This window comes from Squalius cephalus, assembly GCF_949319135.1.
Source record: "Squalius cephalus genome assembly, chromosome: 3".
NCBI classification, from domain to species: Eukaryota; Metazoa; Chordata; class Actinopteri; order Cypriniformes; family Leuciscidae; genus Squalius; species Squalius cephalus.
In genome coordinates, this window is record NC_137124.1 from 49,240,866 (window position 1) to 49,253,355 (window position 12,490).

At 42.9% G+C, this 12,490-nt stretch overlaps 1 protein-coding gene and 1 long non-coding RNA gene across 2 annotated transcripts in view; one reads left to right on the forward strand and one right to left on the reverse strand.

Moving 5' to 3' along the window:
• Nucleotides 1-12,490, forward strand: part of LOC307155625 — an 821,100-nt gene that overhangs the window by 531,279 nt on the left and 277,331 nt on the right. The window lies entirely within an intron of this gene.
• znf219 (zinc finger protein 219) lies at nucleotides 1,074-12,107 on the reverse strand. Its single transcript, XM_079866379.1, has 5 exons — nucleotides 11,902-12,107; nucleotides 5,831-5,921; nucleotides 3,711-5,733; nucleotides 3,330-3,473; nucleotides 1,074-2,656 (listed from the first exon to the last, which is right to left on the reverse strand). The coding sequence occupies exons 3-5, from the start codon at nucleotides 5,728-5,730 to the stop codon at nucleotides 1,539-1,541; spliced, it is 3,282 nt and encodes a 1,093-aa protein (XP_079722505.1). The 5' UTR covers nucleotides 5,731-5,733; nucleotides 5,831-5,921; nucleotides 11,902-12,107; the 3' UTR covers nucleotides 1,074-1,538.

Genomic DNA, 12,490 nt, shown 5'->3' on the forward strand with positions numbered 1-12,490 from the left:
TTGGGGAAAAAAGAACAAAAGTTTGATCTGCATTTAAAGGCAAAACTAAAGCGAGCTTGGGGGAAAAACTTTGCACAGTGCTCTAAAGACATTCTGAAGCAGTCTTTCATAATTATTATAATACTTATTACTATTCTCCATATCCGTTTCCATTAACACTTCTTCAAAAGAAAACATTTTTTTTTCCTCTTTTTGATCTCTTATCTTTACAAAAGCTACATATGTTCTACTGGGATGTCTGAATTTGTTAGTGTTTTTTTTTTTTTTTTTTTTTTTGAATTAAAAAAAAAAGTCTACTCACGGCTAAAAAAAAAAAAAAAACGGCATACTGAATGTTTTAGTAGAGACCCACTTTCCACCCTTTGCTGGATGGTTTGAATCAGAGACATTACAGGAATATGAAGGATATATTGCTGAGTCTCCATTTACTAGATTGATTTCCATTTCAAACCCTGAAATTTAAACTTTCCATAGTAACGGTGGTCTGGATTTCACCCAGAAATCCTGGTGGTATCTGTAATGTAAACACTTCCATAGGGCCCTTGTCAAACGGCCAGCTGTTCCCACATGGGGTGCTCTGGGTTCTTTCATGGTTTCATTCACAGCAGACATAGTCACACAAACTGCCACCATATTGTCACAGAACTCTATGCTCTAGCACAACTACGCATATATACTGTATATATTCAATGTAACTATATTCCTGTGTTGCTGAATCTGCTAAAAACCTTTTACATGAACAGGCACTGAGAGAAATAGCATATAGAAGAGGCAGAATCTCTGTTTCATATAATATCTGAAGACGACCCGTCAGAGCAGACTGGCAGTGTGGATATCTGGTAATATAATCTTTACTCTGTCCTGTTCTGTTAGAGGTGATTCACAAGTACCATTCAGTTATCACAGCATTCTGTTCAGAGTCTGGCAGGTGCATGGTAAGAAGTGTGCTCACTCCTTTGGTTTACTAAAGACATGCTGTCAGATTAAGTTCATGTGGAAGTAGCATGTCCGTTCAGTATTCGGTTAGCATCTCTCTCAGCATTAATACTGTATATTGTAGTGATTAAGAAGTGTTTCTTTTTTTTTTTTTTTTGCTTTTTCAGCTCCACAGATTGACATTCCAAGTCCTTGTTGAGATGAGAGCAATATTCACAGGAGCAAGGAAATTGTAAATGAAATGCAACTTGGCAATTGCGTTCACTGACAAGAAGACAGGAACAAGAGAACAGTGTTCAAGAAGGCCCCGAGTCAGGCAGGCTTAGACTAGCATACAATACTGGATATCTCTGTGTGATTGAGAGTCTTTGTGTGTGTAGAGGTAATTGATCACTAACCAAGGGAGGCTAAGAGGGTATAATAAGGGGAATGCTTGATTTAAATACTTTTGCGGGTTATCTGTTAACAGATTACATAATGTCCAGTATGTTAGCATAGTGACTGGTCTGCCCTTGGTTTGAAGGATACGAGGGACCCTAGACAACTATTTCCCAAATATTTCTCCCCTGCCCCTATCTTTTCTCCAGGGCTCTCTTTAGATGTTATTTCCCCAAGACACTTTCCTCCTCCTTGGGTAGATACTCAGCCGTGAGGTCTGATGAAACAGACTGAGCCCTTCTGCTCTGATTCTCAGGTACATTTACAAAGCTGCCATTTGCTTCCAGCTCATTCTCCTCCTCATCAACCTCCTCGTCTGCCTCATCCAGGTCCTCTCTCATTTTACGTTTCTTCTCTGTGGCACCAAATCTTCCCGCAGGTCCAGGGGCAAGTTCAAAGCTGTCCTCTGTTTCCTTGTTGTCTGGGCTGACTCCATTCTCAGCTCTTGACTTTGATGAGACCCAGTCCTCAGGAGATGCTACTCCATCCTCTACACCAAGGAACTTCCACAGAGCCAGGGGATCACGGTCTGGCCTGGCCAAAGTTAGTCTTGGAGAATGATTGGTGGAACTAAAAGGGACGCCTCTCTTGCGACGAGACTTGCTGGTGTGATTAACCTGAAGGTGCATGGCCATCAGCTCAACAGAAGAGGTTCGGAAGGGACAGAACACACATTGATTGAGGATATCATTCCCTCCTTTAGAGCCACCTGATGGTTCACCTCCAGAACTACTCACTCCCCCTTCATCTTGTAAAGGGCGACGGGAGAGGTCCAGTGGTTCGAAGCCTCCTTCCTGGGATGTTGTGCCGCCCTGATAGCCATTTATTGACATCATGCGGCTTGTAGTAAGGGGTTTCCGTCGAGACACTTTTGGCATTTTCGGAGGTGGTACCTCCCCAATCCAATTTGTTTCTAGACCACCGGGGAAGAGTGTACCCATCATCCCTGACAGACTGCGATAGTGACTCTCCAGGTCTCCCTCTCTTTGATGAATGGATGCAGAAGAGCCCTCCTTCTGCTCTGATGGGCCTTCACCCCATGACTGACTGTGCCTTAAAGAAGGCTCCCTCCCAAAAGAAGACTGAGATGTGGAGGGGAGTCTGCGCTTTTTTGCCACTTCACGAGGAGATCCAGTCAGAGAGGGAAGGCTAGGTGATGGGGAGTTTGGGGAGGTTGCCATAGCGTTCCTTTGCTCACGATGATGACGTTGAAGGTGGTATTTGAGAGAGCCAGACTGGGTGCCAGCATAATCACAATGGGGGCATTTGTATGGTCTCTCACCTAAAACAAGAAGTAAATTACTCTTGTTAAGTAGACTGAAAACTAAAATGTTGTTTTAAGAACAGAAATTTGGCAAAGAATAACAATGCGTGATTAGGGAGGCCATAGCAGTTAGGTAATAAATTGCCTGTGTGAAACAACTATATGCAGTTACACACAGTGACAGATAGATGGCAGTGCTTATCACCATATGTAACATCAGGTGAATTCCCCAGTGCATTAGTTAAATTAGGACATTTCATCTCTCATCAACCATGTGAACACTGCATTTGTCTTCTTTTTAAAATTTCTTTCTTTCATTCTTTCTTTCTTTCTTTTTTTGGTAGATTACATTTTGTGAAGAACCTGATAGACAGCAAATGGTTTCAATCAAACTAAATCAGGAAAGTTACAAATGTCAAGTGTTACAAGCTCCAAGTGTCTTCCTTACAATATACCAATCTAAAAAACAAGATTAATTGTGATAATGTAGCTTTTGATTATCATTGTTATATAGTAGGATCACTATATAAATAATATTACTGTAGATTCATATTTAATCTAATATTTTATGTCATCACTTTTGTTTTATAGGTTTAACAAAATATAAGTCAAAGCCCCCTGGAACACGCTTAAGTAACCCCCTGGGGTATTCCCCTGGGAGTCACAGATCTAGTAAACATGATGGCCTTACCTGTGTGTACACGAAGGTGCACTTTAAGGTGATGGGAAGACCGGAAGGCTTTACCACAGTAGGGACAATCCTTCATCCCTGTTCCCCGAACACGCTCCCTTGGAGATGAAGTGGAAGAGGATGATCCCCTCACACCGTTCTGACCTTGAGATAAGATAATGTATAATGAATAAATCAAACTGTTTCAAAATATAATCTGAGTCTAAACTGTTCCTGAAAATGATCCTGCCTAAAACACACGGAGGAAATTTTACAAAACTAATAGCAGTGAAATCTTTTTTATTAATTAAAGTTCAATCATAGCCTATGAAGGATTGTAACTGATAAGAAATATTGTCATGATAAAGTCAGCTGTTTTTGATTATGCTGGCTGATCCTTACCAGAGAGATGTGATATGACAGAATGGAAGCTCCCAGCTGACACGACTCCTGATGGGAGTTGCTTTCTCTCCTGCCTAACTTCATTGTCACTTGCTCTTTGCCCTCCTTCTACTCCGCCTGTTGCTTGAGCTCCACTGACTCTGTTTATAATGTCCTCTTCCCTGGACATGCCCCCTCGGGCACTTTGGCCTTTCTGTGGTTTCTGGACATGGACACGGGCGTGAGCAACCACCTGCTGAAGGCTTCTGAACATCTTGCCGCAATCTGGACACTCCCACGGTGAACTAGATCCCTCCAGTTCCTCTCTAGAATCCAACCCACCCAGGTAGGCCCTCATCTGCTTGGCTTCCCCAGCGACTGTGCCTCGTGAGGAAGGAAACTGATGGTGTGAATGGGATCTCTGCTGCTGTTGGTTGTGCTGTGCTGCCACCAGACTGCGAGCAACCAGCTGCCACATGGCTGCCTGGTCTGTTCCGTCTGCTGACTCACTTCCCCGCCCTCCTCCGTTACCCATTTCTGCAACCTGTGCCACTGCCTGAAGGCGCTCCATGCAACTTCCATTGCTGTTGTCTTTGGGTAATCCCAGATAGCCCAATATAGAGGATTTGCTTGAGCCTGCACTGGCATCTGACCTCTCTGTGCGATTTCCTGAAGCACCACCACTGGCCATACTTCGAGCAAGGAGCAAGTTAGAATACAGAGCCCCCAGCACTTGTGTGCTTGCAGGACCTTTGGATTGATCAGTTCCAGCTGGACCCAGATTGCTCAATCCAGCCTTGAGGCCTAGCTTGTTAAGATGCACCTTCATATGGTTCTTGAGAAACCAGGGTTCCTTGAAGCCACGGCCGCAGACCTGGCACTTATGATCCAATGAGTCCTTGTGCTTCCGCATGTGCCCCTTCAAAAACCAGGACTGTGTAAAACGCTGTCCGCATGTCTCACATCGGAAAGCTGGAACAACAGACATTTGTGGGGGAGGAGTTTCTATTGGTGCTGTTATAGGGTGAGAAGGGAAAACCATTTCAGTGGGAGGATCTTCAGGTGGGTGGGTCTCCTGCAGATGGGCAGCCAGTCTTTCCTCTTGGCTGGCTGAGAAGGGACACATTGTACATTTGTAGGGGTTGTGGAGGATCCGCACATGACGTGCCAACTCTGAAGCTGTTCGGAACTTACCCTTACAAGCATGACACCGGAAGGCAGGAGCAGCTGTGGAGGGGGCATTGTCTTCCAAGTGGGCCTGGCCAAGTGGAGAGAAGGAGGTTGTGATGGGTGCTTCCTCTGTTAAAGGTGGAGTCAGGGCTGTGGTTCCTTCAAAGAGGAACTGAGGGCTGCTAGCAGTTTGAAGAGGTTCCTCTGGAACCATGTCTTCATTCATACTTTTTTGTGATGACCCAGATAATGAATTCTGGATTGCACTGTCGCTCACGTGATTCTGCTGCAGTTTGACATGTGTGGTTTGGTAGGGAGCTGAAGCCCGACGCTCCCGGTCCAAACTGTGTGCTCGAGCGTGTAGAGACAAAATACTCTGGAAGCGGAACCTCTTTCCACACACATGGCAAGGGAACCTTAGGCCAGGCCCAGAGCTGGTCCCTCCAGGAACAGCCATGCCCTCATTGTTGAAAAGCTGAAGATCCAGCTCATCATTGTAGGTGGTACTTTGACCAGAGGAGATTGCCTGCTCCAGAGCCCCAAAACCAGGGAAAGGTGCTAATGGTGTGGCTGGTGGACTGCTCTCTAATGAGGGACTGCCGAGTTCCAATTCACCAGGAAACAGTGCCACAGCTGGGGTGGGTGATGGGGGTGTTGATAACTCCTCATCCTCCTCCTCATCATCTTGGAAGCAGGCTTCAGGAAGGGGACAGGGTGAGACTGGGACATAGAGTTCAGTTTGAGGGCTAGAAGGTGTAGATAGAGGACTCTGGGGTAGGAATTGGGGACTGTGATCCAGGGATGGCATGGAGGGTGGAGACAGTGGGGCCTCACAGGAAAGTGCCAGCATACACTCTGGTGGGGAATCCATACTCTGAGTGAGAAAGGATGGACAATAGCAATTAGACAGACATACAGACAGACAGACAGACAGATAGATAGATAGATAGATAGATAGATAGATGACTTACCGTAAATGTGTCTATGCCATGCTTCACTTCCTTGAATTAAAGAGGGCGTTTTCCGATGGTGGCAATTTGCCTGACCACCTCCAACAGTCCCCTGACAAGTTCAACACAGAATAAAAAATGAGTTTATACACATTTTTTCCTGTGTACGGGTCTAAGGGCAGAGCGGGACATGGACTGTCCCAAACAGGATGGGCGCGAGATGTTTGGACTTCCCCACACACCCTTCCTGCACATACACTTATAGTAGCTGCTTAAATCAAAACAAAAAATACATACACACACCTTAAAATACAGTCCCTATGCTACTCATACATACAAACACACACACACACACACACACACACACACACACAAACACACACACACACACACACACACACACTAACACACAATGCACTGATCAAAGTGAACAATCTTATAAAGGCACACATGCATGCATTGCAATAGTCTGGAGTGGACAGGCCCAGACACAAAAAAAAACAAAAAAAAAACACCTGCTTCTTTCATAAATTAGAGAAAATTAATTTCATTGATGATTAAAGCATGACAATCTGCTAAACATCTGTGAGGGCGTCTGTATGCCTGGATATGTATCACTATGCTTGCATTCGTGTGGGTGGTTTTTTTTTCAGTATTTACCTCTGTGAACAGACTGAACTGTATGTCTGTGTCTATGTCTGAGTTTGGATTTATGTACACAATCATGTGTTTGTTTGTGTATTAATGTGTGTCTGTGTGTGAGTGTGAAAGCATGTGTATCTGTGACACAAGACTTGGACGAAACTGTGGCTTACAGAACCAGTTGACATTTTAGCTCAGCCGTGACTCACAAGGATATCACACTATATCAAACCTTTCTTTCTTTCTTTCTTTCTTTCTTTCTTTCTTTCTTTCTTTCTTTCTTTCTTTCACCATTATTGTGCTTCTCTTTCCTTTCTTCTATCTTTTCACTTCCATAGATTTTGATTCCACCCCTTGCACTTTTTTTCTCTCTTCACCCCCATTCCCTCCTCCCTCTATTCTTCACTGATTTTCTTTCTTTCTATCATTCTCTCATTCTCTCTCTCTCTCTCTGTCTCTCTGCAGCGGTGCCAGTTGGCACTGTGCCAGGGAATGCTGATATCAGCTGGTAGATTGGGGCCTGCCAACATGGCGAAGAGAAAAGAGAGGAGAGAGACAGACAGGCAAGAAAGAGAAGAATGGGGGGTGGGTGTTAGAGAAGAAAAAACATAAATGAAGAACACAAATACGTTTTGAATGAGCATATTTGATGAGTAAATCTGTCGAGAAAGGGGACAGAGTGTTCTGCTCTGCAATGGAGGATCTTGCGGTCTGTTTGGTCTGCTGGCATTATTATCATATGAATATCGTCATGGCAATTCACTGTTCCGCCTTGACAGACACGTTTGTGTCTGACCAACCCTGCCACGCCAATAAAGCTTCTCTAAATTTGGATAGATGGAGAGAGTGATAAGGTGCTAGACAGAGGGGGGAGGGGAGAGAAGGCAGGAGAGCGATAAAGCAGCATGTGCAAATAATGCATGCACACACACACACACATACATACACACTCAATATGGCACCTAGTCACTAGATGATTCATGCATGCTAAACACCTTTGTCTGAACGGCCACATGCTACACTCCCTATACAAGCACACACATTTTGTTCCTTCCTGGGGCACATGTAGACAAATATAGGGTATATAACTACTTGCTTTGTATGTAATGGAATCAATATCTTATAAACAAAAATTAGAAGAGAAATAGACCATAGTCATGTGAAATAACTGCATGTAATGTAGCTGCAATTAAAATTGTTTTAATGCATGTTTTTATTAGACTTTTGCTAATTAGAAATATTGAAAGTTAGCACTGGAAGTAGTAAATGCATCCTGTTAAAAAATGACTGATGTCGAAAAAATTCAACAATTTGTTTATATGTAAGATTTTATTGAGGTCAACTGATTTTTCCAGCATCGCTAATTGGTTTTACTGAATGTTTGCTACATAAGTACCAATACAAATGTATAAGTACCAATACAATATGGTCGCATTTCCAAGAATGATAACACGTTTACATAACACACTCTGAAAAACCTTTTAGAATGCCTGAACAAGCACTTGAGGCACTTTGATAAAACCTATTTGTCTCGCTGTGGTTCGTATTCCGTAGCCTTGAGCACCTGAAATAACGTCTCCTGCCTTTGGTGTGAGGACACACTGGGCCTCCAACAGTGTAGCCATGTAATACATCTAAGAAGAGATCATTCATACTTCTGAAATACTTTAGACTTGTGGCCTTGAAAATATAACATGAATGGCTTTATCGCAGCCTGTTATTTGATATGTGACCAGAGAGAGAGAAAGAGAGAGAGAGACAAATTGTGAGAGACTAAGAGTGAGAACTGATTGCTCAGTATGTGATGAACGTGTGTGTGTGTGTGTGTGTGTGTGTGCGCGCAAACTTTGAGGCATGAACTGCATTTTACCTTTCTTGTATCTCTGAGTGGGATTTCTAAGGTCAGTGCGTATATGGTTTTGGGCTGTTGCAGTCATACAACAAATCCCTACAGACAAAATGAATTTCCTGTTTCTAACCTTGGGCTGAACTTTATCTCTCTCAGTGACGCGGCTGCTCCGCACAGCGTTTTTCTTTAAGTGACTTCAGCATATGCAAAATTCTCTTTCCCTTCAACTTCCAACATTCCGCTAAGTCATCCACAACCTTCACCTGTTCTCCTTGTTTCATTATATTTAGTTTCTCTTTAAAATCCTTGCAGAGAGCTTGAAGGTTCGGTTCAAAGATGCTGAAGAGAGGATTAGTAAGTTAAAAACATCACAATTTTGACCATTATACCCTTCGCTGAGCAAGAGACATGGATATCAGCCTTGATATTACTTTACAGTAAGGTGCTTCAGAAAACAAATCATCAATTAATTCTTCCCTACTGTCAAATCTGAAGGCTACACCAAACTCTGCAGTTCAACCGGTCAAGTTCAATGTCAAGCTCAAGTTTAGTGAAAATTGAATAGACTAGTCATCAATTAGATAACAAATAAATTAAATGAGTGAAGAAATTAAACCAAACACCTTGTAATTAAGGTTTACTTTGCTTACATAATGGCATATCATACATCTCGCAAATTATTTTGGCAAAAATGACATGTAACCAAATTCAAGGTTATTTTGGCTAGAAGTGGGTTACTCATAGCCGGACTACATTGGGTCTATAGTTAACCTAGACAGTAAAATGACGGCTATTGCTTGCTCGGTTGTTAATGAACTAGTTAAAAATATACGTGATGACATTACATTTGTAGTGTAAACACTAATGCACCTGGACAGCAGTGATTAAAACATTAGAAAACCCAAAAATGTTTGTATTAGATTCCCAGAATGACAAGAACATGTCTGGAATCATCACAGGCAAGAACACAGACAATTCAGTTTAGAGAAATGCATCTGCTAAATTAATCTACAACATATTGGCACTTTTTTTTTTTTTTAAATTACATCTAAAATAATGTAGCCTATATTTGGGAGTAACAGTGTGCCAACTTCTTTTAGATTTTTTGCATTTTGTATACAATAAATAAGAGCCTGATGTGATGTCACGTAATCAATGGCAATCTATCGGATCACCTGAGACGGATGATAATAACAGGTGTAAATCGGTCAGTACACACATCAGCAGTATAAGCTTTGATTCAGGTGTAATCATCCCTTGGGTGATCTAAAGAATGAATAATTTTCAATCAGTAATCAGCTTGCTTTTGTTTTAGAATGAACAGCCAACCTCTAACCTCCACCAATGAAATGAGCTGTAAGGTGTCAGCTGTGTGCAACAAGTGCACAAAGGCAGTGTGCTGAGGTATAAAGTCTACCTTCAGGCATTTGAGCACAGAGAGGAACTCAAATAGGGCAGACAACGCTGGTCTATTTGACGGAATGAGCCCTTCTGAATTTGTAGTATATAAAATGCACCTTTTAGCGGTTGATAAGGTACAAAGTAGTCCTTACTGGCCCAGTGACAAGCTGATGTACCTCTAAAGGTACAATTTTGCAAAAAAAAATTCTGACATTGTAATATGACTAAATCAACCTAATTACATTTTGTTAAGTGAAAGGACTTTTTAATGGACAGATCAGGTAAAATGAGCTCTTTACCAGAACTGGATGTTTTTCTTCTTTAAATGACAGCTTGAGTAAATCCATGTTCCAAGTTCAAAGTATGGATGTTATCACCAATTATATCAAGTTTGCACATTGAGATGCCATTTGCCAAGCCAAAAATCTGTTGATTAATTATCAATTATCAAAGTTACTGCAACAGCTCGTCCAGGTCTGCTGTTTGTGCAGGTCATCAAGATGAGCTGGAGCAGATCTGGTTGTAAAACTTGTTTACAGGGCCCTTCACTTCCACCAGCCCCAGTTTAGCCACATTTCTGTGCTGCTCTACCCTCTTATCCGTCAAACTGTCACGTCAGTTCAGGGGGGCTGGTCTCATTCCGTCACCCCTCATGCGAGCATGTACAGGGGCAGAGATTATAATAGCCTTTATGCCAGTGCCCCACATCTGTGACAGAATGAAATAATGTAAAAGAATGGTGCCTTTGAAATGTTCATCTTTTCATTAAGCTATTTAAAGTTTCTTTGCGGGATGTATTTGCAGGACATCAGATGACCCGTCCGTGGAGAGGAATGTACTCGCGTGATGTGCGTCAGTAACGCGCATCCATTTTCAGTCGCCTTCCTCCTCTCTCGCGGCCATCTCAATTAAAAAGCCACATTAATGAAATAAATAAATGCTCACAAACAAATGCGCACACGACACGTCCTCTCGCGAACACTGACATTCGCGCATGATTAATCCTGAGCGTAAAATCGCGATTTACAGAAGCAACAGCATCGTTTTCCCAAACTGAGGCAGAAATGTAGCTTTTTAGGACGTGATGTTGTGCACTCCATTTTCTTCCTGATTTTCTTTCAACAAAAGATAAAGGGAGGGGAAAGGACAAGCGATCAGGGTGCAGCTGAAAAGTGCCATCATGGGGTTTCATCTTGAAATCCGCTGACAATCTCGCCGCTATCGTGACAAAACACGATCGAGGGACATGTGAAACTTTACGTTTTTAGGGCCGTTAGTAAAACTAGCACCTTTGGCTGCAGCTGCAGGTTTTGCGCTACAGTTTAAATAGCGATTACGAGCGCGCATCTGTGAGGTAACGTTAGGACATGCAGAGCGTGCAATTCTCCAACGAGTTATTGTATTAACATGCACGCAAAAGGTCTCAAAGTTAGAAAGCACTAACTATTGCTATATGTAGGCTACAAAAACAGTTTCTCCCTCAGAGCGTCCGGCCGATATGGATCATATCGAGTCATGAATCCTACGCGACTTTTTTACGTGGAAACTGGAGCAGAAGGAACTAACTAAAGCTTCTCATAAAGTAGCCTACAAAACTTAATGAGTTGCTACATTTTGCAGTAGCGGAGAGCTGCTTTTCCCAATGAGAAAAGTTAAACATATAGCCTACATCTTAGTTTAGGGCACTTTTCCCTCACTTGAGAAAGGCTTTGAAAATATTCAAGGGCCTTAAAAACGAAAGTTGCATTTTCATGCCCGGGTCTCGCATCTCTTTCAGGACACGCACGCACGCGCGCGCGCGCTCACATACACACACACCGGTAACATACACGGCACGAGACAAAAGTGAGGAAGTGTGTATGTGCGAGAACACATGTGTCCTAACAGAGGCACACGAGAAGCCAATCAATTATGTCCTGCTGTATATGTGGAAGAAACCCGAGATGTAAACGCGACGACTATTCCGTATCAATGGATTTGCATTACCCGGATCAGCCCCCCAAAAAAGTCGTCGTCGGATATTTGTTGTTTGTGAAGGCGGCAACATTCGCTCTCTCTACGTCTAAAACTGTATACAAACAAACACATTCATACCCGCGACCAATGTGTATCAGTAAAACCGTTCAAAAAGAGCAGATTAGGTCAATTATTTGAAATGAATCAGATATATTGTGATGAAAGTAAGGCTGAATGTACTTACGGGAGAGGCGGCGAGGAGATTAATGACAACACACGTCATGATTACGTTTCACTTGAATTAAATACATTACGAGTTAGGGAAAAAAATGGAAATCGGGGGTAGTTGTATACAAGCATACGCCGATACCCCCCTCCCTTCTGCCCTTTCTATCTTCTCCTCCTCCCTCTTTCCTCACACGTCTCTCTCCCTCTCTCTCTTCTCAAAGATCCATTTATTGTGCAGTCGTGAGTGAGTGAATGAGAGAGAGGCGGAGGCTGTAGGTTGCAAATGTAATTATAATCTCGCAGGCACCATTTTAAAACGATCTATAGATTTGTGGGATAGACTGATACACTGCGCGCTTACAAATCACGTACAAGTTTCTCGCGTCTGCTTGTAGTGCTCAAATTTACGCGCAAGCGTATTTTAGAAGTATGAAGAGTTGACCGTTTCGTCCCAAAATTGTTGTCCATCAGAAAGTGCTACTGTAGTTGTGTTGCCAGACAGTTGTGATTGTGTCGCCCGCTGGAAGATAAACTCAGGCTCCACGTGGGAGCTGCGCAGGTGCGCGCGCGCGGGTCACTATCTACTATTCCACTTCTACTGACTG

Excerpts from the sequence above, each read along its gene's own strand:
- znf219 (XM_079866379.1), bottom strand. The coding sequence starts at position 5,730 with ATGGATTCCCCACCAGAGTGTATGCTGGCACTTTCCTGTGAGGCCCCA. Across the intron at positions 3,474-3,710 it reads TGTCATATCACATCTCTCTG|GTCAGAACGGTGTGAGGGGA; the intron begins GTAAGGATCAGC and ends TCTTATCTCAAG. Across the intron at positions 2,657-3,329 it reads GCACCTTCGTGTACACACAG|GTGAGAGACCATACAAATGC; the intron begins GTAAGGCCATCA and ends TTCTTGTTTTAG.